Source organism: Pelophylax lessonae (assembly GCF_965119305.1).
Source record: "Pelophylax lessonae genome assembly, chromosome: 3".
Lineage (NCBI taxonomy): Eukaryota > Metazoa > Chordata > Amphibia > Anura > Ranidae > Pelophylax > Pelophylax lessonae.
In genome coordinates, this window is record NC_138770.1 from 199,041,076 (window position 1) to 199,067,415 (window position 26,340).

General features: G+C 45.5%; 1 protein-coding gene across 8 annotated transcripts in view; it reads left to right on the forward strand.

Annotated features, from left to right (window-relative positions):
* SNED1 (sushi, nidogen and EGF like domains 1) overlaps positions 1–26,340 on the forward strand; it is a 444,915-nt gene that overhangs the window by 235,914 nt on the left and 182,661 nt on the right. For all 8 annotated transcript variants that reach the window (XR_014225094.1, XM_082252243.1, XM_082252240.1 and 5 more), the window contains 2 exons: positions 18,142–18,255; positions 19,410–19,523. Coding sequence is in view for 7 of the 8 variants with exons in the window: in XM_082252243.1 (XP_082108369.1) it covers positions 18,142–18,255; positions 19,410–19,523 (228 nt within the window). In the remaining variant the exon portion in view is untranslated. The remainder of the gene's footprint in view (positions 1–18,141; positions 18,256–19,409; positions 19,524–26,340) is intronic.

Sequence of the window (26,340 nt, forward strand, 5' to 3'; positions counted from 1 at the left end):
CATCTCCGCTCCTCGGGTCTTCCCAAAATTGTTGGCCTCTGTGCTGGCATTTTTATGATGTCAGCGGGGGGGTTGCAGTACTGGACTATTTTGATGACCTTCTCCTGTGAGTGGAGTTCCCTACTGCTCTGTTGGACATTGTGGAAATCACTATACGGACTCTGAGGGAGTTCGGCTGGCTTCTGAATCATCAAAAGTCTGATCTGGTTCCTTCCACAAAATTGGACTATCTGGGTCTGACTCTGGGCTCGGCTCTAGCCAGAGTGTTCCTTCCTCTGGACAAATGCCAGAAATTCCATGCTACAGTTCATCTCCTGCTGTCCAGCAGGTGGTTTTCCCTCCGGACTTGCATGCCGGTGCTGGGCCTGATGGTTTTTACCTTTGAGACGGTCCCATTTGCACAGTTCCATGCGAGTTCCCTGCGAAGGGAGATTTTGGTCAAATTGGACAAGTGTCTGAAGTCTCTGGACAATCAAATCTGGCTGAGCCGGGAAACAAAAGGGTCTCTGATCTCGTGGCTTCGCTCTCCGGATCTTTGACAGGGCAAATCCTGTCTCCCCTTGTATTGGACAGTGGTCACTATGGATGCCAGTCTGTCTGGGTGGGGAGGTGTCCTGAGCCAGAGCTCCGCTCAAGGGGTCTGGACACTGGAAGAGTCCAGACTACCGATAAATATCCTGGAACTCCAAGCGATTAGGCTGTGCCTGGATCACTGAACAGATCATATTCAGGAGTGTCCAGTACAAATTCAGTTGGACAATGCCATGGCTGTGGCTTATGTCAATCACCAGGGGGGCACAAGAAGTGTTTTGGCAGCTCTGGAGGTAACCGGCATTCTACGGTGGGCCCTCTCCGCCGTACACATTACAGGGGTGGAAAACTGGCAGGCGGATTATCTCAGTTGGCAGGCTTTGGACCAAGGGGAGTGGTCTCTTCATCCGGAAGGGTTTCATCAGTTGTGTCTCCGGTGGGGCACCCCCGAGGTGGATCTGTTGGCTTCTCAGCTCAACAGAAAGGTGCAGAGGTTTGTGGCACAGTCACTGGATCCTCTAGCGGATGCCACAGATGCACTGGTGGCCCCATGCGGCCAGTATTATCTAACTTACGTTTTTCCTCCTCTCAAGCTTCTGCCATGACTCTTACACAGGATCAAGGCAGAAGGGATTCTGGTCATGCTAGTGGCTCCAGATTTGCCTTGCTGGTCTTGGTACGCCGACCTGGTGCGGCTGGTCGCCCAAGTCCCTTGGAGACTACCTCTCAGGGAGGATCTGCTGTCCCAAGGGCCAATCTTCCATCCTGCTCTACAGTTGCTGGCTTTGACGGCTTGGCTGTTGAAAGCCAGGTGCTGAAGGATAAAGGTTTGTCTGGGTCAGTGATTCCAACATGCCAAGAAGTCTACCTCTAGGAAGATCTACCATTTGTATGTGGAAAGCGTACATTTCCTGGTGTAAGTCACTTGGGGTTCACCCTCGCTCTTTCTCAGCGGCTCAGGTCTTGGCCTTCCTTCAGCAGGGGTTGAGCAGGAATTGGTTTTGAGTACCATCAAGTCCGAGGTGTCGGCCTTGGCGGTCTTCTTTCAATGACCCATGGCCACACACTCCCTGGTGCTTACCTTTTATTCAGGGGGTTCGACATTTGACTCCTCCAGTGTGGTCTCCTTTAACGCCTTTGGATCTCAACTTTGTGTTTTTAGTCCTCCAGAAGCCTGCCTTTGAAAATATTCGGGATATTCCCCTGTTAACACTGTCCCAGAAGGTGGCTTTTTTGGTGGCAATTTCCTCTCCGCGCCGGGGGTCAGAATTGGCGGCATTATCTTGTCACTCCCCTTACTTGGTGGTCCTCAAAGATGAGGGGGTTCTTCGTTCCTGTCCGTCTTTCCTTCAAAAAGTTGTCTGATTTCCATTTGAATGAGGACATTGTGTTGCCTTCCCTGTGTCCCAAGCCAAAAAATCCTAGAGAAGTGGTGTTGCATGCCCTGGATGTGGTTCAGGCAATTCGGGTGTACCTGGCAGCTACAGAGTCTTTTAGGTAGTCAGACTCACTATTTGTGCTTACGGATGGGCCTCGCAAAGGACTGTCCACTTCTTCTATGACTATTTCCAGATGGATCAGACAGATGGTGACTCAGGCCTATTCAATTAAGGGTCAGGATCCTCCTTTCCCTGTCAAGGTGCACTCTACTCAAGCGCTCAGTGCTTCCTGGGCCTTCCGTCATTAGGCGTCAGTGACGCAGGTTTGCAAGATTGCCACCTGGTCGTTGGTGCACACTTTCACAAAATTCTATAAAGTGGATGTGTTGGCATCTGCGGATGCTTCTTTTGGCCGCAAGGTTTTGCAGGCTGTTGTTTAGAGGACCTGTTCCCTCTTTGGGGGTGTAATGTTTTCAGGTGGGCTCCAGTTGTTTTCTGGTTGAGCTCCTGTACCCTGTAAGCTACAGTTTAGCCTTGGGAGCTTTCTCTTGCTGTCCCCACCCCTCATGTTTGACACTGCTTTGGGACGTCCCAATGGTTAAGAAGATCAGGAGCTGTGTCTATCAATGAACGAAAGAGAAAATTGGATTTTGGACTTAGTGTAAAACCCTTTTCTCTGATGTTCATTGACGGACACAGCATCCACCCCTCTATGGTGTTGTAATACTTCTGACTATGCTTGTAACAAAACAGAGTACCTATAACAGAGGGGGAGTATACCTCCTGGGAATGCCCATAGGTGTAGTCAGTCTTTTTTTCTGCCTAGTGTCCTACTCCTGTAGGGGGCAGTATAACCCAGTGGTCAAGAAGATCAGGAGCTGTGTCTGTCAATGAACATCAGAGAAATGGATTTTACTGTAAGTCAAAAATCTCATTTTTTTCTTGCATGCATTTTCAAGTATATGTGGAAGCAACACTGCCACTCCAAGGCACCTCTTTAAGTGTGGTTCCTCACTCTAGTCTAACAGCGTTCTACTCGGGACATGTACAGCAATGAATAAAGTGAGGGTAGGTATGCTTTGGATATAGCCAATTTCTTATTAAAGGTGCAGGGAACCCACCAAAAGCCCAGCACTGCTCAAATGGCAGCTGTTTTTTGCTGTCTGGTATCTAAATGTGCTCGGTCACTTTTTGTATTGTATTGTTCTCCATTGAGGTGGGGTAGAATCAAATATGTGAACAAGCATATGAACAGTGAACCAGATCTTTTATATGGTAATTTAACAACTATTGTGATATTCTATGTGGTTTGTTTAATTTATATTTGCCTCCAGTATTTATTAGCTTCTCTCATTCCATTCCAAGTTAGTCATGTTCATAGTTAAGAAAAAAATGCTTACAATTTTATAGGGTTTTTCCAGCTTTATATTACTTTTACCTTGTATGTGCCTTGTGGCAGCTTGTGACAAATCCATTGGTTTACCTGTCTGGGTTCCTGCTGTTGTTTTTTAATATAAACTAGACAGAAACCTTTAGTTCCATTAATTTCAAGTGTTTTAATTGGATCCAATGTTTTAAGCTGTGCCATATCCAAGGGCAAGGAACACAGACTTAAATGATATTTGTTTAGTCAAGCAATGTGACTAATGTCTTCTGCTGATATGTTACATTCTTTATGAAATGAAAAGATGTGTCAGACTGACTTTTTTTTCAGGCTGCGTCTTAATCTATTTAAAAAATAAAAGGTTTTGTCTGAATTGATCATCACTCAGGACAAACAGGAGCAATGGAGAGTAGAATATACAGTTGTGCATTTTTTTTGCAATACAGCATGTATTCTATACACACTAACTAAAGACATAACCTGTTGTCTTCATTATAATGTCAGTGATAAGAAATTTTTTTTAACTAAAGGAAATGCTTCAAATGTTTTTGTTGTTCTAACTAGGTATTGGTGTAGTTATATTTGCTGTACTGTTCGTTTTCTTTATCCAGTTCGGCTCCAGAGCAATTTTTTGTATTTTTCTCATACATGTACAAAGCCTAATTTTTGGCAGTAAAATTTCTTAAACCCTCAGAACATTATATACAGTATTTCTCTTTCGTTCATTGACGGACACAGCTCCAGAATCTTCTTGACCATTGGGTTATGCTGCCCCATACAATAGTAGGACACTAGGCAGAAAAAAACATTACCACGCCTATAGGGGAAGTCCTACTTCCTGCTATAGGCATCCAGTTTTTTTCTGCCTAGTCAGGAGTAAGGACCTAGTTCCTTGCTGGAATCTCTGGTCCTAGCATTTTTCCTTTTTTAAATGGAATTTTTTTCCTCTTTTATTTTCTGTTCCTGTGAGAACTACAATCAATTGCTGGACTGGGCGTCGGACTGGATATCCTAGATCCTTGTGTATTCCCAGTCCGGCAAAAGGGAGCGCGCGCAGGCCTCAGCTCAGCGCTAGGTCAGCCGCGACATAGCCCCACTGGACGGGGGCTTGCGAGTTAAACGTCTCGCGAGGACGAATACGACCTGGTAGAGGTCTGAGTTGCAGCGTGCCTCTGGCCCGCAGCACCCCCATTCCGATGGTGTGGTGGTCTGCCCAGAGTGGTGCCCCATCTGGTTCCATAGTGTGGTAAGTTGTGTCCCCTCTCCCCGGGTGACCTTTTTGGGCTGGACGTGGGCCCCTCCCTGGGACGGTCAGACCCCCAGGTTCTTCTCCTTCTCACATAGCGTCTCCCGCCAAAAAATGGGGGTGGTCCTGGTGGGGGTACCTGTCGGGGGCCCTCCTTACTGGTCATGCCTTCCTGGCAGTCCTCTGGGGGTCCTGGGAGCTGCGTGGGTGCCACATGGAGCCGCCATTTTGTTGTGGATGGCTGCTGTATATATCAGTGGCCATGTTTGTGTAGTCCGGCGGTCATTTTCTAGTAGTTTCCCATTGAATAGAGCAGCAGCCATGTTTTTGGAGCCTTATGGGCGGTGATTCAGCGGTGGACCTCTAGTGTTAACTCCTGGACTTCCTCCATCTCTCTGATCGCCACACGGCATGCAGCATTGGTACTTTGCTCTGTACCTGACCAGTGGTGGTGAGTCCCTGTGGGTGCAAAACGGCTCTCCCTGCTATAGCAGCGGCTGGATGTGCTGGGGCCTGTGGTGCCGCTAGCACAGCGGTGGGGGTAACATAGCAGTGTTTTCTTCTTTTTCTGGTGTGGTTCCCCCCTGGTTAACCCATGGAGTCCCTGGAGCATAATTCACCACCGATCTTCTGAGTCTGCTGGGCCCTCTGGGTTCCAGTCTGCTTTGTCTGCAATGACAGCGGTCCTGGAGTCACTTGTTTCCAAAATAGATGTGGTCCTGCATTACAGGACTGGTAAAAAGTGGCCCTTGCCCACGCTGAGTGCTCTGATAGCGAGGATGAGCCAGTGGAGTTCTCCTAAACGCACTGTTGGGGTGCCTAAGTGTTTCACTAGGAGGTATCCCTTTGATGAGTCCCTGGTAAAAAAGTTGACAGTCCCTCCTGTGGTGGACTCTCAAATTTCCAGGTTGAACAAAGCCACCCTTCCTTACAACCTGCATTTGTCCCCAGATTGCCTGAGAGGTCTTCTGGAGGCAGTGCAAGATTTACTTCTCCACGGGTCATTGAACCAGTTCCGGAATCGGAACGCTTTCAGGGTTTTTATTCAAACCTATTTACAGTTCCCAAGAAGGAAGGCAAGGTTCGTCCAATCCTGGATCTCAAGGTCTTGTGCGGGGTACAAAAATTCTGGATGGAGTCTATTCGCAAATTAGTGGTGTCCCTTCATCAAGGGGATCTTCTGGCCTCTATCGATATCAAGGGCGCTTACCTTCATATTCCAATGTATGTCGGTCGTCAGCATTTTCTCCGCTTTGCCATGGGCAAGGAGCATTATTAATTTGTGGTGTTACTCTTTGGTCTCGCTTCAGCTCTTCGGGTGTTCACAAAAGTGTTGGCCCCCGGTGTTAGCATTGTTGCTACAGCGGGGGATTGCGGTGCTGGGGTACCTGGAGGTTCTTTTTCTGCGAGCAGAGTCTCTGACTGCTCTACAGGACAACCTGGACATCACTGTGTGGACTCTGCAGGAATTTGGTTGGACTTTAAATTTCCAGAAGTCTGCTCTGGTTCCGTCCACCAAGTTGGACTATCTGGGTCTAACTCTGGACTCAGCTTCAGCCAGGGTGTTTCTTCCGCTGGACAAGCTCCAGAAGCTGCAGATAGCCATTCGGCTTCTGTTGTCCAGCAGTCTGTCGTCTCCCAGGACTTGCATGCGGATGCTGGACCTGATGGTGTCTACTTTCGAGGCGGTTACGTTTGCATAGTTCCACACGAGACATCTGCAGAGAGAGATTCTTGCCAAGTGGGACAAGAATCCACAGTCTCTAGACAATCTGATCCTGCTGAGCCGGGGTACGAGAGGGTCCTTGATTTGGTGGCTTCGCTCTCCGTCTCTTCGACAGGGAAAACCCTTCCTTCCCCTGTACTGGACGGTGATCACCACGGATGCCAGCCTGTCCGGGTGGGGAGGTGTTTTGGGTATAGATTGTGCTCAAGGGGTTTGGACTCCTGAGGAGTCCAGACTACCGATCAACGTACTGGAAATTTGGGCGATCAGACTTTGGTCCATTGGACGTTTCATCTTCAGGGGTGTCTGATACAGATTCAGTGGGACAATGCTATGGCCATGACATATGTAAATCATCAAGGGGGCACAAAAAGTGTCCTTGCGGCTCTAAAAGTAGCTGGCATTCTTAGGAGGGTGGAACGTTTCGTTCCAGCCCTCTCTGCTGTGCGTATTCCAGGGGTGGAAAATTGGCAGGCGGATTACCTCAGTCGGCAGGCCTTGGACTAAGGGGAGTGGTCTCTTCATCCGGAGGTGTTTCATCAGCTGTGTCTCTGGTAGGGAACTCCCATGGTGGACCTGTTGGCCTCTCGTCTCAACAGAAAGATGCAGAGGTTTGTGGCGAGGTCTCGGAATCCTCTAGCTGATGCCACGGACACAGTGCTGGCCCCTTGGGGCCAGTACCGTATAATATACTCCTTTCCACCTCTCAAGCTTCTGCCGAGACTTCTACGGAGCATAGAGGCAGAAGGAATTCCGGTCATCCTTGTGGCCCCAGACTGGCCTCGCCGGTCTTGGTATGCAGATCTGGTACAGCTCTTTGCCAATGTCCCTTGGCGACTCCCTTTTATAGAAGACCTGTTGGCCCAAGGGCTGATATTCCATCCTGCTTTACAATTGCTGGCTTTAATAGCTTGGCTGTTGAAAGAAAGGTGCTGAAGGATAGGGGGTTGTCTGATTCCCATGTTGTTGAAGGCTAGAAAATCTACCTCTAGAAAGATTTACCAGCATGTCTGGCAGTCATACATTGCGTGGTGTGAGTCTCAGGGGGTTTCAGGCGATCAGGGTGTACCTGGCGGCAACCGAGTCAGTTAGGAAATCAGACTCACATTTTGACCTTACGGATGGACCTCACAAGGGGTCCAATCCTAAGACCAGTGTTTGCCATAACCTTGGTCTCTCAGACCTTGATGGAGTGTTTGAAACTTTTACGCCAGGATTTGAAAGGTCAGCACTCTCATGAAATGGCGGAGCTGGCAGACCAGTTGATACATGGATTGCAATACATTTGTGATGCCTCCTTGGATGCAGCCCCGTTAGCCTGCAGGGCGTCTGTGACAGCGGTGACTTTACGCCGCATGATCTGTTTGAAATGTTGTTCCGTGGACCAAGCCTCCAAAAAGGTTCTGACGGATCTTCCCTTTGTAAGGAACTGTCTATTCGGAGTCTCCATGGAAGAGATCATAAAGGGTCTCACAGGAGGAAAGAGCACTTTGCTTCCGCAGGTTTCTAAAAACAGCCTCCCTGCAAACGTGATCCTTTTTTTTTCGGCTCACAATCGGCCCTTTCGTCCCACAGGATCGCAGGATAAGGGGTCTAAATCCTCTTGCCCCTTCACAGGGGGTTCCAAGAGACCCTGGGGTGGTAAGTCCAAGGCGGGCTCTTCCTGCCTCGCGGACAAGCCTTCCTTGGTCTGAAGGGACGCCCTCACCCGTTATAGAGGTGGGGGAACGTCTTTGTTTCTTTCCAGATTCATAGACCTCACTCATCCAAGACAACTGGGTACTCGAGTTAATTCGGTCCGATTACAAGATCGAGTTTTGATCCTTGCCCCCGGCAAGGTTCTTCCATTCCAATTTGCGTCTGTCCGCAAATCGGCATCAAGGCCCCCTAGGAGTGGTACAGGATTTGTTGTCACAAACTGTAATAGTCCCAGTTCCAGAGTCAGAACATTTTCAGGGGTTTTATTCAAACCTTTTCACGGTGCCCAGGAAGGAGGGGAAGGTTCGTCCTATCCTGGATCTCAAGACCCTGAACCACTTTGTGCGAGTTCAGAAGTTCAGATTGGAATCCATTCGCACAGTTGTGGCGTCTCTTCATCAAGGGGACTTTCTAGCCTCCATCGACATCGTATCCCAATCTACATCGGGCATCATCGTTTTCTTCAATTTGCCATAGATGAGGAGCACTATCAAGTTGTGGTGTTGCCCTTTGGTCTCGCCTTTGCTCCTCGAGTGTTCACAAAGTTGTTTTGTTGGCCCCAGTGTTAGCTTTGCTCAGACAGTGGAGATTTCGGTACTGGGGTACCTGGGTGATCTTCTCCCTGAAGGAAAATCTGAAAATCACGGTGAGAACTCTGCAGGAGTTCAGCTGGACTCTGAATTTTCAGAAGTCAGCTTTGATCCCGTCCACCATGTTGGACTTCCTGGGGCTGACTCTGGATTCAGCCTCAGCCCGGGTGTTCCTCCCGGAAACAAAACTCTTGAAATTGCAGCACAACCGCCGATCGTCTTTCAGGACTTGCATGCAGGTACTGGGCCTGATGGTTTCCACCTTCAAAGTCGTTCCATTCGCCCAGTTCCACACCAGACTTCTGCAAAAGAGATTCTAACCAAATAGGACAAAAATCCACATTCTCTGGACAGTTTGATTCTGTGAGTCGGGGTGCTTTGGTGGCTCCGCTCTCTGGCGCTTCGACAAGGGAAATCTTTTCTCCCCCTGTTCTGGACAGTGGTTACCATGGGCGCCAGCCTGTTCAGGTGGGCACGGGCCTGGGCATGGAATCAGCCCAAAGGTTCTGGTCCCAGGAGGAGTCCAGTCTGCCAATCAACATCCTGGAAATTTGTGCAATCAGGCTTTGCCTGTCCCAGTGGACGGATTATCTGCAGGGGTGTCCGGTAAAGATTCAGTCGGACAACGCCACGGCTGTGGCATATAACAATCACCAAGGGGGCACAAAAAGTGCCCAAGTGACCAAAGAAGTGGCTAGTATTCTCAGGTTGGCAGATCGCTTTGTTCCAGCGCTCTCTGCTGTACACATTCCAGGGATGGAAAATTGGCAGGCGGACTACCTCGGTCATCAGGCACAGTGCCCGGGAGAATGGTACCTTCACCCGGAGGTATTTCAAGAACTATGTCCCCGGTGGGGGACCCCTGATGTAGACCTGTTGGCCTCTCGTCTCAACCCGAAGGTTCCAAGATTTGTTACGAGGTCTCGGGATCCTCTGGCAGACGCTCTAGTGGCACTTTGGGGCTGGTAATGTCTGATTTATGCCTTTCCTCCAATACAAGTTCTGCCGAGACTTCTGCATAGAATCGAGGCAGAAGGGATTCCAGTGATTCTGGTGGCCCAGACTGGCCTCCTCATCGGTCCTGGTACGCAGGCCTGGTAAGACTGGTAGCCGATGCTCCTTGGCGGCTTCCTCTCAGAGAAGATCCTCTGTCTCAAGGACCGATCTTCCATCCTGCTTTACAGTCGCTGGCTTTAACGGCATGGCTATTGAAGCCAGGTATTGAAGCATAGGGGGTTGTCAGAATCGGTGATCCCTACTCTGTTAAAAGCTAGGAAATCTACTTCTCTGAAGATTTACCATTGAGTCTGGAAATCGCATATTACTTGGTGTGAGTCTAGGGGGGTTTCCTCCGATTCCTTTTCGGTATCACGTCTACTGGAGTTTCTCCAAAGAGGTGTAGATCAGCGTTTGGCTCTGGGCACCATTAAAGCTCAGATTTCAGCTTTGGCAATTTTCTTCCAAAGACCATTGGCTACAAATTCCTTGGCTGCCACTTTCGTGCAGGGGCTTCACCATTTGGCCCCATCAGTACAGTCCATGGTGCCTCTGCGGGATCTTAATCTGGTCCTAACGGTTCTTCAAAGAAGGCCCTTTGAGAATATTCCTGAAATTCCTCTACTTACCTTGTCACAGAAAATGGCTTTCTTGGTGGCTATCACTTCTGCACTCAGGGTCTGCTGCGTTGTCCTGTTGGTTACCTTACCTGGTGGTTCACAGGGACAAAGTGGTGCTCTGCTCCTGTCAATCGTACCTTCCGAAGATCGTTTTGGGATTCCACTTGAATGAGGACATTGTGTTGCCTTCATTATGTCCCAAGCCAAAGCATTCTTTGGATGTGGTCCGGGCCATCAGGGTGTACTTGATGGCGACTGAGTTTATTAGAAAATTGGATTCCTTGTTTATTCTTACGGGTAATCCTCGTAAGGGGCAGGCTGCATCTGCTGCGACCATCTCCAGATGGAGCAGGCAGACAGTGGCACAGGCCTATTCAATCAAGTGTCAGGTTCCTCCTTTCCCTGTTAGGGCTCATTCCACAAGGGCGCTTAGTGCCTCCTGAGCTTTCCGTCATTAGGCGTCAGTGGTCCAGGTTTTTTTTTTCACTAAGTTCTACATGGTGGATGTTTTTGCATCCGCAGATGCTGCTTTTTGCCGCAAGTTTTGCAGGCCGCTCTGGCATAGACTTCTGCCTCTTGAGGGTGTTTTTTTTTTTCTGGTAGGTGAGCTCCAGTTGTTCCTGGTTGAGCTCCTGGTTTACCTGGTTGACTACGTTTAGCCCTTTTCTTTTTAGAAATTTGTTAATTGCTGTGTTCTTTCCCAACCCTCATGCTGATACTGCTTTGGGACATCTCATCTGTCAAATGAAGATATGAAGCTGTGTCCGTCAATAAACGAAAGAGAAAACTGGATTTTTTTCTTACCGTAAAATCCTTTTCTCTGATGTTCAGTGACGGACACAGCACCCACCCCTCTGTGGAGTTGGGTTATGTATTCTTCTGACACTGCTTGTTACAAAACTTAGATCCTAGAGCAGGAAGTGGGAGTATATCACCTGGGACTGCCCCATTGGTGTAGTTAAGCTCTGTTAACTTTCGTCAAACCTTTTCTGCCTAGTGTCCTACTCCTAGGAAGCATTGAAAAATATGTCCCTATAGGGCGGTCACCATGGACATAAAAAGGTGTAACAGTGCCACGTCCTAATTTTGTACACAAGAAAAAAAGCATGGGCTAAACAGCATAGACTTTACTAGCACATAATCACAAAAAAACTGTTAAGATAAAATCTTTTTTTTATTTTGAATATCAATATTAAAAAGGTATGAATAGTTCATACAAATACATGACACATAACAAATCATACAAAATATGTGGACACACATGTGTAACCACATTGAATAGATACACCACTCAGCATAAGGGTGCCTAATACCACTCGATATCCTCAAAGGTAAATCTGTAACTTTCCTTCATAAAATCCACTGGCAAGTAGCAGCGATTATTCAGAAAGAAGGATTCTAGTCAGTGGTAGAAGGTGGTGGTAAGGCGACTCCAATGCTTGTCAAATGTTTTAGGCTCAGACTGAACTTGGTTCGCGCTTCCTCATTCATTGTCATTGAGCACAAAAGGAAAGGCAGCCTATGGCATGATCCTAGAATAGTGGAGGTGGAGACGCATCCATGGACACTCTGATGGTGAAAATGTATCCAACGTGCTCACTAGATGCAATATCCAAATGTATTGTCCAAGAGAGAAAGTCCTTGTATCACAAGCCAGTCTTCCAAGGGAGAAAGAAGCCCCCAGCACATCCACTGAGGAAGAGCAGCAAAACACATCTGTCAAATGAACATATGAAGCTGTGTCCGTCAATGAACATCAGAGAAAGATGATTTTTCCGTCACATGATATTTGGGCACCTGTTTTATTATATTTTTTTTCCCTGAAAATTTGCAATAAATAAATAAATTTTAGTGTAAAAACACACAATATAAATACCCATTTTTGGTTAAAATATAAAAGATGAGGTTGCCTCAAGTAAATAGATCTAAACATCTCATGTCTTAAATGGTGCACAAATCACTATAGGTGATGCATTTAAAAGCCTTTACAGCTCATCAGTTTAGAGTTAATTAGGAACTCTTCTAGAATTATTGTTCTCACTCAAATGTTCACAGGGATTTGTGTGGTGCGACCATGGTTTACATACGCATGCACACCTAGGTGGTGTGTTTGCGTTTACACAGGTGTGCGGGGCAACAGGGGTTACAGCAATTTTTTAAAAATGTTAATATTTTTTATTATAATTTTATATCATTTTATTTTTTCAAACTTTCTGTTTTTATTTTCTTTATTTCTACTTGATTGCTATCAAAAGGGGTTATTTAACCCCTATGTGATAGCATTGGGCAGGTGACAGGTACTCTTTATGAAGACATTAGAGGTCTTATAGACCCCAATGTCTCCCGTGCCCTTCACACCATCTAACTAAGTACAGATTAGGTTTGGTTAGATGTGTCCCCTGTCATGGCCTGTCAGTTTGGGGGGACGGCCATGTCTTGGTAGGTTTGCAGTTGTGCCATACTTAAATTTACATTTTCGGATGATGGATTGAACAGTGCTTTGTGAAATGTTCAAAGCTTGGGATATTTTTTATAACCTAACCCTGCTTTAAACTTTGACAGCTTTATCACTGACCTGTCTGTTGTGTTCCTTGGCCTTCATGATGCTGTTTGTTCATTTCTATTCTCTAACAAACCTCTGAGGGCTTCACAGAACAGCTGTATTTATACTGAGATTAAATTGCGCACAGGTGGACTCTATTTAATATATTTAATAATTAGGTGACTTCTGAAGGCAATTGGTTCCACTAGATTTTAGTTAGGGGTATCGGAGTAAAGAGGGCTGAATACAAATGCATGCCACACTTTTCAGATATGTATTTGTAAAAAAAATTGAAAACCATTGATCATTTTGCTTCAACTTTACAATTATGTGCCACTTTATGTTGGTCTATCACATAAAATCCCCATAAAATACATTTACGTTTTTGGATGTAACATGACAAAATGTGGAAAGTTTCAAAGGGTATAAATACTTTTTCAAGGTATTGTAAGTGGAGAGTGCAAAATCTGGTGCAGCTCTGCATTGAAACCAATCAGCTTCCTGTTTTCTTTTGTCAAAGCTGAAGTTAGAAGCTGAGTGGCTACTATGTACAGCAACACTAGTTTTAGTAAATCAACCCCAAGATGTGTCACCATAAAAAACTTTCAACATATCAAACCATGATTCCCATGGTTAAGCTCTGTGGGCTGGATGAAACATGTCAGGCCCAATAGCCTGCCATAGCCATCTTATCAGTAGCTTTCTGCTGATATAGATAATCCTAATATTTCTCCAAGATTGCAGCTCATGTCCACGGCCCTTCTATCCTGTGTAGACACCATGGAGAATGTGGTCTGACAGATCTCCAGAATGTCCTTACTTTCTATGCATATGAGTAGAAGCTTAAAACTTTGGCAACTAAACCAGTTCGGGACATGGTGCCCATGCTCATTGACGCCGATCTTTTTGGAAATACCCATGACAAATACCTTAACCTTCCTTACGGTATTCCCGAGTGTGGCTCGGGGTTAAATTTCATTGCCAAAAGCGGTAACCCCGAGCCACACTCGGGGTACCACTAGGAAGATCGCTGGATCCTGGTAGAGGGGTTACTTACCAGCGATGTATCTCGGCAGTGTGCGGCGGTAGAGCTTCCTCCCGATCCTCTGTGAGCCCCGGCTTCTGTCTCCTGCGACGTGACGTGCGCAGGGGGGTGGAACCGGCGGCAAATTCAAAAAGTAAATGCACAAACACACTGATACACTGTAATCCTATTGGATTACATTACTAAAAAAAAAAAAAAAATTGACCTTTGATTGCCCCCGTAGTGATTTCTCCATTGCACTTCCTGCATTTTTCCTGCACCTTGTGTCTGGACACTGCAGAGCGACCATGGCATCAAACAAGCGCGCAGCAACCTCAAAAGCGGTATATGACCTGCTGGGTGACAGCGATACAGAATCGCTTGCAGATTGGAGTGATAGCGATTCGTGGGGAAGTTTGTCATCAGATGCAGAAAGCAATTTCTGCTATGATCCTGCGACTGTGCCCAGCGATGTGCGGACTTGGTGCTCGATCGACTGCGGTACGGAGCACATAGTGCCCCCAAGGTTCACGTTTACCGGAGCACCTGGTATCAAAGTGGATGTTGAGGATGACAACCTCTTGGCACACCTACAGCTCTTTTTGACCGATGAGGTTATTGAAAAGATTGTTGTGGAAACCAATCGGTACCAGGAGCAACAAGCTGAAGCGCATCGGCGGTTTTCAAGGAGCAGGATGTGGGAACCTGTGACCAAAGCGGACATCTGGAATGTGACGGGAGTCACTTTGGGCATGGGGGTTGTGGACCCCAAATTCCTTTAGAGAGGTTGGGGGGCACCATGCCCAGCCTTATGGGGCTCTCTTATGTTTAAGTCACCCTGCATCTGTTATGGATGCAGGGTGACCAGGAGGGTGGTGAACACTGAGAATATGGTTTGGACTACTACAAATGGGACAGTCATATTCAGGAATAATGTCTCCCTTGTAATATGAAGATTTTATTCCCTGTACAGTATGAGGTCTCTGACCAGGAAGTACAACTCCTAATATGGTCATTCCAGGAAGTTCAATGAGGAGACTGACTGTCTAACAATGTTGCTTTTGTCGGAGGTGGCTTTCCATTCACCTATTGTCGGGTGTGCTAATGAACTCACCTGTTGTCTGCTAAGGGATGTACTGACACTCAGAGTCATGTGTATTGGGGACTCGTTATGGAACCATTGTTCTGTGTCTGGCTATTGTGTACATTGATTGTCCCCTGGGGGCTTCTGTCTCATTACACATAACAGTCCTTCTAATTAAGCTATCGGACCAATCCCTGCTGACTAATTTTCAAGTCCTCATTTGCATGGCTAAGGAGGACCTGAAGGAGAACGGCATTTACTTTGCAATTGACCAATGGGAAAGCGGTTGTTGGGGGCAGGATGTTCCAAATTCTGTATAAAAGTGTGTTGTGTACTTCCAATAAATGTCTTCCTGTTTGAACTTACATACAGCCTAGCCTGCCTGGTGTTTGTGCTAATGGATTCCCGAACGGCACATAGCTGTAGTTCGGATCCCGGAGCCTTGGTTGACCGAACCATCAGACGTTGCGATCTGCAAGCTGACTCACTGGTAGCAGAGGGGTGTCGGGAGAGCGGAAATTTCTGGGCCTAATTATTCTGCAGGGAGTGGTGGGGAAACCCCTGCAGAAGTGGTATTGGACCACCAACAAATTACTGGCCACTCCTTTTTTTGGCACGGTTATGTCGGAGTACAAATTTTCGCTCATTATGAAGTATTTGCACTTTACAAATAATGACGAATTTGACGATACTTCTCATCCAGCTCCGAAGCTCAGAAAGATTTGGGACGTTTATCAAATAATTTTGAAAAATTTCCAGCAGTCCTATGTCCCAGAAAGAAACATTTGTATAGACGAAAGTCTAATGGCCTATAAAGGGAGACTCAGCTGGATACAGTATATTGGCATAAAGTCATTTATGCTGTGTGAATACAGCTCTGGATATATTTGGAATTCGGTCCTATACACCGGGAGAGGAACCAAATTCAACGAAAGGTTCAGCAGCTATGGAATGGCAACCGCTTCAGTTCTTACGCTGATTGAGCCTCTGCTGAATCAGGGGTACTGTGTCCCCACAGACAATTTTTATACATCCCCAGAACTGTATGAGTTCCTTCTTCAAAACAAGATGGATGCGTATGGGACCGTTAGAGCAAACCGGTGTGACATGCCCCCCACCTTTGCCAACAAAAGGCTCAAGCCCGGAGAAATAGTTTCCTGGCAGAAAGGAAAAATGTTGGCACTGAGATGGCGCGACAAAAAAGATGTGTGCCTGATGAGTACCATCCACAACATCTCTACTGTCATGGTACACACAAAAGGTGGAAAAGATGTTATGAAACCACAACTGGTCATGGATTATAACAACACCATGGGAGGTGTGGATAGAGCTGACCAGGCCATGACTTTTTATCCGGCAATGCGGAAACAACAAAAAAGAAAAATTATAAAAAAATATTATAAAAAAATATTCAGGCATCTCCTGGAACAGTGTTTGTGGAATGCATTCATTTTCCTAAAAAAGAAGAGTGACAGGCCTGTGGTTCATGCTGAGTTTGTGTGGAAAATTGCTGAGCTCATATTACTCACCAAACACCAACGGCTGTAAGTAGATCCGGACGCCGTGCTGCTGGTGTTGTTAACCCCGAACGCCTGACCGGTCGTCACTTTATGGACCACATTCCACCAACAGAAAAGAAGTCTGCACCCACAAGGATGTGTGTGGTTTGCTGTTCCAAACGTGACGACACTGGACGGAAAATCAGAAAAGAAATGCGGTACTACTGTCCTGACTGTGACGTTGGACTTTGTGCTGTACCCTGTTCCAAAATTTTCCACACCCGGGATGTTTATTGAAGCAATATGACCACTAATATTGCATCTTTTTTGGAAAAAAAAAATATTGCATCCTTGTTTGACAAAAAAAAAATGTCAGTGTTTTTGATTACGTTATTTACTATAATTTTTTGAATAAAAAGTGTTATTTTTTTGAAAAAAAAGTGTTATTATTATTATTATATTATTATTTTTTTATTATTTTATAGTTATTTATTATATTATAATTTAGGATTTTGTGTTTCAAACTTTATCATACCCAGGATGTTATAAAGAAGAACGCACAGTAAAAAGAAATCATATATAAATAGTTGGTTTGGGCTGCTCATTCTTAAGAATTACATGCAAAATAATGGTACCACTTTCAGCACCTAAAATCCGAAATAATCATACCGCCAGGGAGGTTAAAAGAGCTACTAAGGGAAGGGGCTCCTATCCCATTTTTCACCATCACAATTCCCTATGGAATTGGGAAGACAGATGGTTTCCCTAATAACCAGGGCCATCTTTAATATTGATTGGACCCCGGGCAGACATTTTCTTAAGCCCTCTTGAATCCACTTGTCAACTTTTTGTGGGCAGTGCAAGCTCAAGTGGGAGCTGCTTTGGGCCCCACAGCAATGACTGGGCCCGGGGCAGCTGCCTCTTTTGCCCTGTGTTAAAGACGGCCATGCTAATAACCCCTTATTGTCTAAATTGGTCTTTTTGTTGCAATGGGTGTTTATCTTCTTACCTCCCGGGAAGGATGGAGGAAAGAGTTTCCAAATACTACTACAATAACCCCTGTCCTTTCAGGGCTGCATATCCCATCAAACCCATGATGCATTGATCAACATTTTTGCAGTAGCAAGGCTCCCACATAGCAAGGCTCTTCTATTTCCCTGCCATTTATCTTGTTTCATAGTTAGGCTTTTTCCTAGTCTCCAATAGACCTGCCAATAGATCTCTTATGTAGGAAATGTTCTCACCTCTTGGTAAATGCATAGCGACAGGTTATACTCGCATTTTGTTCACGTGAAGAGAAGGGTTTTCAGTGATTGCTTAAAAGTGGACAGAGTATGAGACAGTCAGACAAATGGGGGTAAGGAGTTCCAAATGATGGGGGAGGCTCAGGAGATGTCCTGGAGGTGAGCATGAGAGGAGGTGGCAATGGAGCTATAGAGCAGGGAGTCTTGTGAGGAACAAAGAGAACAATTTGGTTGTTATTTTAAGACTAGGTTAGCATTGTACTGTAGCTGGGGGCAGAGTTGTGGACGACTTTCTAAGTTATTGTTAGTATTTTGCATTTAATTTGTTGGGTGAGCAGAAGACAGTGGATGGATTAGCAGAGAGAGGCAGCAGACACTGAATAGTTGGGAGGGTGGATGAGTCTGGCAGCAGCATACATGATGGACTGAAGAGGGGATAGCCTATCTAAAGGTAAGCCTATGAGAAGGGAGTGGCAATAGTTGAGGGGAGAAATGAGCAGGGAGTGAATAATTATTTTAGTGGCATTTCTCTGTTTTCATCTAGATTTCTACAAATGTATTCTTGCTGTCTCTTCTAGAAGTCAAGCCTTGTTCCTCGTCTCCTTGTCTGAATGGAGCATCGTGTAAGGATGTGGGTGAAAGTTACAGCTGTTTATGTACAGGTGGATTCACTGGGGAGCGCTGTGAGACAGGTAATCTCATCCCACAATTCTTATCTCACTCCAGTACTTTTATCATATCTTAATTTCTGAAGATGCTTCTAACATCACACATGCACATAACAAGCATTCTATAACAGGTCTGTGTCTGATCTACACCAAGGCAGCTCTTGGTTGTCTTAAAGGGTGACATTAACCAATAAATTGAACATTTTGGTCATTATTTCATAAGTTTTTAAAGCTCGTGGCACTTTGCAGACTCTCTTCCATGAATCCTGATCCTTTTTTATCAATGTTATAGAAAAGAGGTCAATGGTATCTTATAGCAACACATAAAATATAGATTTAATCATTTAAAATAAAAACATACAGTATATATACTTGTATTGATAGTTGATAAAAATAAAATGATATACAAAAATGTCCACAGTCAAACCAAATGATGTGTAAATAAGCGGCAAAAGGTTAGACCCTCTATCAAGTTTCTATTATAGTCTGCTTCCCTGCTGATCTGAGTTGTCATCTGAATAAGAGTTGGGGATAAATAATCAGCTGGGGACACCTGCGCTAGGAAAAACTGCCTTAGATGAGACTTTCCCTCACTTTGCAGAGATTTCCTTTTATTTTCTGTTGCACCTCCAGGACAGGAGTTGATAGGAAACCTCCTCAGTGGGACACAGAAAGCAAAAAAAAGCCTCTTAGGGTTTAAACTCTTACTTATACTTTTCGAAACGTAAAAAAAAAAAAAAAAAATTAAGCTATACAGCAGGTTTACTTCCTCTTTAAGTACGTAAGTCAGATGTTTGTATCTGTATTTATTTAGTCATACTACCTCACATAGGGTTGACAGATGTTAATCCAGCTTTGAACATTCCTTTACATTTGATCTGATAAATAATGGACATTTTTGTCCACCATTTTTTTTTTTTTAATTATAGGGGAAGTATTTATTGGAGTATATATATGCTTTTATGCAGAATTATGTAAACATATATTTTACGTGTTGTCATCTATATTAATCTGAGCACTGAGGAAATATTTTATTACTTTTTATAGAGATGTCATAAAGTGGTCATAAAGTGGTGGGAACACTAACTTATGTACTGTAGATTTTCTGTTGTCGTGTTTCTTGTGTAATATTTTATACCATTTCTTTTGTTTAATAATTTCTACGTTCTTTTTTTTAGAGATCAGGCCCTGTGCATCACTTCCTTGCCTGAATGGGGGAACATGCAAGAATTTAGAAGATGGTTACAGCTGTGTGTGTACAGGGGGGTACACCGGTGAACGCTGTCAAACAGGTAAGGAGACATTGAAAACTCTCAAGTAAATAGTATCTTGTTATTCAGTCCATTATCAGAACAGTAATAAATTACATTTTCAAATATATCTCTTGTGTTGATAAAGGGGCCATACCCAGACAAATCGTATAAGAGGACCTGTCGCTGCCTAGAGTTGCAGCATTAAAGGCCTTATTTACTATAAAAATATAGCAGGCCACCCTCATATCTGAATCAATAATATTTTTTTTTTCTCTATCGTTCATTGACGGATGCAGTCCTCTGATGCATATCAGTAGGGTTATACTGCCCCCTGCAGGAGTAGGACACTAGGCATAAAAAAAGTTCTGGCTACGCCTATGGGCAGTCCCTGGGGGTTTACCCTCTCTCTTCCTGCATAGGATGTCAGTTTTAATCTGCTTTTTCAGGAGTAAGGACCTAGTTCCTTGCTGGGATCTCTAGTACTGGCATAAAAGTGTTTTTTTTATGTAGATAGTTTTTATTAGCTAGCTTTTTACTCCGTATTTTTTTCCTTTGAGATCTACAAGCAACTATGCCAGACTGGGCGACAGGCTGGATGTATAGATCCAGCGGTCACCCCAGCTGGCCACGTGCGCAGACCTTAGCTCCGTGCTGGTTCGGCCGTGACATAGTCCCACTGGACGGGGACTGGCCCCGTGAGTTAAATGTCTCACCAGGTCGCAAAGGACAGGGCCTAGGCCTTAGTTACAGTGTTCCTATTTGGCCGACAGCCCTCCCACTTTGTCGGAAAGGGGCCCTGTCAGGAGATGGTGCCTGCCCGTGTTCCTGGGTCTACCTGCTGATCAATGGCGTTGGGAGGTCTGGGGGATCCCCCTGTGGGTCCTCGTTTGCCTCGCTCGCTGCGCGGGGCTGCCATTTTCTTGTAGCCTCTTGTAGTGTTCTACAGTGACGGCGGCCATCTTGGTACACCCGGTTTCTGCCATTTTTGCGGTGGATTCTTTGCTGAGAATCTAGGTGGGAGTGCCTGGAGGCGTTTCTCGTGGGTGGAGCCCCTCCCTTCACCCTGGGCAGCTTCAATGCTCAACTCCTTTTGGAGAGCTGCTGCTGACATGTGCAGACGTTCTGGGACCGGCTGCTGCATTTTGGGGACAGCGAGTTCTGGGGGTCTCTCTCTCTCTCTGTTGGGGGTCTTCAGCGGGTGCCTGACCTTCGGGGGGGCGCTGTAGCGCAGTGGGACCGTTTTTTTTGCAAAAACAAATAACAACATGGAGCCTGCAGAATATGTGTCCCCACCTGACCCCCCTCACGGAGGCCGCAGGGCCTTCTGGATCTCAACTGTCCACCGATGCAATTTCGGTGGTTCTGGAAGCATTTGTGTCCCGGGTGGAGTTGACCTTTAGAGGACGAGGTGCGAAGAAATGACCTCCACCTACCCCTGCCTCATTTGAGTATTTGGCGTCTACTGAGTCTTTTCGTAAGTCAGACTCGCTCTTTGTGCTCATGGATGGCCCAAAGAAAGGGCTGCCTGCATCTGCTGCGACTATTTCCTGATGGTTCAGACACAGTGGTGCAGGCTTATTCCATTAAGGGTCAGGTACCTTTCCCTGTCAAGGCGCATTCTACTCGTGCGCTTAGTGCTTCCTAGGCTTTTCGCCATCAGGCATCTTTGCTTCAGGTTTGCAAGGCGGCGACCTGGTCGTCTGTTCACACCTTTACCAAATTGTATAAGGTGGATGTGCTGGCATCTGCAGATGCTTCCTTTGGCCGCAAAGTTTTGCAGGCTGCTGTTTTGGGGGGCCCTTTGGCCTTCCTTGAGGGTGTTCTGTTTGGTTTTCAGGTGGACCTCTTGTTGTTGTTCTGATGAGTCCTATGTTGCCTGTTTGCTATGTTTGGCCTTGGGGACTGTTTTTTTTCTGCTGTTCCCACCCCTCATTAGGGTACTGCTTTGGGACGTCCCTACTTATATGCATCAGAGGGCTGCATCTGTCAATGAACAATAGAGAAAACTGGATTTTTGACTTATCGTAAAATCCTTTTCTCTTAAGTTCATTGACGGACGCAGTACCCGCCTATCACATACCTGGAGATGAACCTGACACTGTGAGGAAGGCCTCCCTTGCGCCTCCAACTTGGGACCCCTGATAGTGCAGACAGGGGACACCTGAGTGTAGAGTAGCACGAGCGCCTGGAGACTTGCTTGGAGCGGACGATGGCTACTGGTGAAGGTTGCCAGAGAAGTCCGATGAGCAGGGTGTTGAGCAGGCAGCAGGTGCTGGAAGCAGGGGTTCCTGGGTAACAGGAGGAGCTTCCTATGTAGGATGGACGGATCTGAGAATGACAGAAGCGTGGTAAGACGAGCCAGGTCAGGAACCACTCGGTAACGTAGAAGCCAGTAGGAGCAGACAGGAAGAGAGGTCACGGGACAAGCCAAGGTCGGTGCAGGTGGAGATCAGAGAATCGTCAGTACTTGCGAACGTGCATGCATGCGCGAATTCGCGCATGCGCATTGGCCATTGCACAGCAAATGTTCTCTTACATTGCCCCCTCCCAATGGGCAGCCTCCGGATGCCCAACCGGGCCAACCTCTCTGGGTGATTACGCTTGAAAGCCTGGATTAAATCTTTTGCATGGATATTGTCCACTGGCTCCCAAGAGTTCTCTTCAGGTCCATAACCCTTCCATTTAATCAGATATTGAATTTGTTTACCCCTTTTTCTGCAATCAACAATGGCTTCAACCTCAAACTCCTCTTCACCGTTGACTACCACAGGTTCAGGGGGACCATTGCCCCTTTCAGGAAAGGGGTTCGGTAATGCAGGTTTTAACAGGGACACGTGGAAAACAGGGTGGATTTTGAAAGAATCAGGTAGTACCAGTTCATAAGAGACGTCATTGATTCTCCTTTTAATAGGAAAGGGACCCACAAATTTAGGTCCAAGTTTTCTTGAAGGACAGGTAAGTTTCAAATTGGTTGTGGCCAACCATACCTGATCACCAGGTTCCAATATCAGCTCTCCCTTTCTTTTCCTGTCAAATAATTTTTTATTATTTTCTTGAGCTTTAGCCATGGTTTCCCGAAGTAACTCAGTGTTGGATGCAAAAAAGTTTACTGTATCCTGGACAGCAGGGACAGGGCATTCAGGTACTGTGGTGATCAGAAAGGAAGGGTGGTAACCATAATTGGCAAAAAATGGAGTCTGCTTGGTAGTCGAATGTTCAGAGTTGTTGTATGTGAACTTCGCTAGTGGCAATAGCGTCACCCAATCATCCTGGGAAAAGGACGAGAAACAGCGTAGATACTGTTCCAGTGTCTGATTGGTCATTTCCGTTTGACCATTGGTCTGTGGGTGGTATGCGGAAGAAAAGAACAATTCGATCTCCAATTTCTCACAAAGGGATTTCCAAAATCTGGAGGTGAACTGAACTCCACTGACGGATACTATGTTACATATACATATACATATTACATTTGATGCATGTGTCTTTACAGAGGAAGAGGTTCTAAGATTGCTGTCTAAAGTGAAGACAAATAAGTCACAGGGTCCTGATGAGATACACCCAAAATTATTAAAAGAGCTTAGTGGTGAGCTGGCAAAACCATTAACAGATTTATTTAACCAATCATTAGTAACAGGAGTCGTCCCGGAAGATTGGAAATTGGCAAATGTCGTGCCCATTCACAAGAAAGGTAGTAGGGAGGAATCGAGCAACTATAGACCAGTGAGTCTGACATCAATAGTAGGCAAATTAATGGAAACCCTATTAAAGGATAGGATTGTGGAACATCTTAAATCCCATGGATTGCAAGATGAAAAACAACATGGGTTTACTTCAGGGAGATCATGTCAAACAAATCTTATAGATTTTTTTGACTGGGTGACTAAAATAATAGACGGTGGAGGTGCAGTAGACATTGCATATCTAGATTTTAGTAAGGCTTTTGACACTGTCCCACATAGAAGACTTATCAATAAACTGCAGTCATTGAGCATGGACTCCCATATTGTTGAGTGGATTAGGCAGTGGCTGAGTGACAGACAACAGAGGGTTGTAGTCAATGGAGAACATTCAGAACAAGGTCATGTTACCAGTGGGGTACCTCAGGGATCTGTACTGGGACCAATTTTGTTTAATATCTTCATAAGTGATATTGCAAAAGGCCTCGATGGTAAGGTTTGTCTTTTTGCTGATGACACAAAGATATGTAACAGGGTTGATGTTCCTGGAGGGAAACGCCAAATGGAAAAGGATTTAGGAAAACTAGAAGAATGGTCAGAACTCTGGCAACTGAAATTTAATGTGGATAAGTGCAAGATAATGCACCTGGGGCGTAAAAACCCAAGGGCAGAATATAGAATATTTGACACAGTCCTGACCTCAGTATCTGAGGAAAGGGATTTAGGAGTAATTATTTTATTAAAGGTGGGAAGACAATGTAATAGAGCAGCACGAAATGCCAGCAGAATGCTTGGATGTATAGGGAGAGGTATAAGCAGTAGAAAGAAAGAAGTGCTTATGCCGCTGTACAGAACACTGGTGAGACCTCACTTGGAGTATTGTGCGCAGTACTGGAGGCCATATCTCCAGAAGGATATAGATACTCTAGAGAGAGTCCAGAGAAGAGCTACTAAACTAGTACATGGATTCCAGGAAAAAACTTACCAGGAAAGGTTAAAGGACCTTAACATGTATAGCTTGGAAGAAAGAAGAGACAGAGGGGATATGATAGAAACTTTTAAATACATAAAGGGAATCAACTCGGTAAAGGAGGAGAGCATATTTAAAAGAAGAAAAACTACCACAAGAGGACACTGTTTTAAATTAGAGGGGCAAAGGTTTAAAAGTAATATGAAGTATTACTTTACTGAGAGAGTAGTGGATGCATGGAATAACCTTCCTGCAGAAATGGTAGCTGCAAATACAGTGAAGGAGTTTAAGCATGCATGGGATAGGCATAAGGCTATCCTTCATACAAGATAGGGCCAGGGACTATTCATAGGATTCAGATATATTGGGCAGACTAGATGGGCCAAATGGTTCTTATCTGCCGACACATTCTATGTTTCTATGTTTCTATATAGTTACATAGTAGGTGAGGTTGAATAAAGACAATAGTCCATCCAGTTCAACCTGTGTAGGTGTGTGTGGCTGTAATCATCTCACATACCCCTGAATGTTCTGATCCTTGAGATGCACGTCAATAGTCTTTTGAAAGCCACCATACTACCCGCAAAAACCACCTCTTGTGGTAGAGAATTCCACAATCTTGTAGCCCTAACAGTAAAGAACCCCCCACGTTGCCTGAGGTTAAAACGCTTCTCCTCTAATCGCATTGTATGCCCCCGAGTCCTCATGCAATTCCTTCGACTGAACAGCTTTTTTTCTAAGCTGAGATCCCCATTGAGATATTTAAAAATTGCTATCATGTCCCCCCTCAGGCGTCTCTTCTCCAGGGAGAATAAATCAAGCGATTGCAGACGCTCTTCATAATCAAGGTCCTCCAATCCCCTAATTAGTTTAGTTGCCCTTCTCTGGACTTTCTCCAGCTCCAACACATCCCTTCTGAGGACTGGCGACCAGAACTGGACAGAATACTCCAGATGCGGTCGGACCAGAGTTTTATAAAGTGGAAGGATTATAGTCTTATCTCTGGAATACATCCCTTTCTTTATGCATGCTAATATTCTGCTAGCTTTGGCAGCTGCCGCTTGACATTGCATGCTATTGCCTAGTCTATCATCAACCAAGACTCCCAGATCCTTCTCCATTTTTGATTCCCCCAAGGGTTCCCCTCCTAACGTGTATTGTGCTTTTATGTTTCTAGTCCCCAAGTGCAAAACCTTACACTTCTCTACGTTAAACCTCATTTGCCAAGTCGTTGCCCACTCCGTTATTTTGTCCAGGTCATCCTGTAGGATATCTGCTTCATGCTGTGCAGTTATTGCCCTGCCCAATTTTGTGTAATCTGCAAAAACTGATATTGAACTACTGACCCCGACCTCAATGCTGTTTATGAATAAATTGAACAAGGTTGGTCCCAGGACTGAGCCTTGGGGGACCCCGCTTACTACCTCAGACCAGTCTGAGTATGCGCTGTTTATTACCACCCTTTGGACACGCCCTTTTAGTCAGTTCCGTATCCAAAAGCAAACCCTGCTGTCGATACCTGCAGACCTTATTTTATAAATTAAGCGCTTATGGGGAACTGTATCAAACGCCTTAGCGAAATCTAGGTACACCACATCCACTGGTCGGCCCCTATCTAGCTCACAGCTCACCTCCTCGTAGAATGCTAATAGATTGGTTTGACAAGAACGCCCATTTGTAAACCCGTGCTGGTTATTACTGATGATGCTGTTGTCTTTAGCAAACTCTACGATATAGTCCCTTATCATCCCCTCCAGAAGTTTACATACTATCGATGTCAAACTGACAGGCCTATAATTTCCCGGGACATGCCTCTGACCCTTTTTGAATATCGGAATCACGTTAGCTTTCCTCCAATCTCCTGGTACATCTCCTGTCCTAATACTGTCCGCAAAGATCAGGAACAGTGGTCTGGATATAACCTTACTGAGTTCCTTGAGTACTCTCGGATGTTTGCCATCCGGGCCTGGTGATTTGTTTGTGTTAAGTTTATCCAGCCTTTCCCTGATTTCACCCTCTGTTAGCCATAGTGGCAAGTCCTGTGTATTACTACTAACCAAACAGTCATGGTCAGTGTACCCCTCCGTTTCCTGTGTAAATACTGACGTGAAAAAAGCATTTAGCACGGTTGCTTTTTCAGTGTCCTCTGTAACCATCCTCCCATCATCGCTAATTATGTGTGCAATATGCTCTGCCCTAGTTTTTTTGC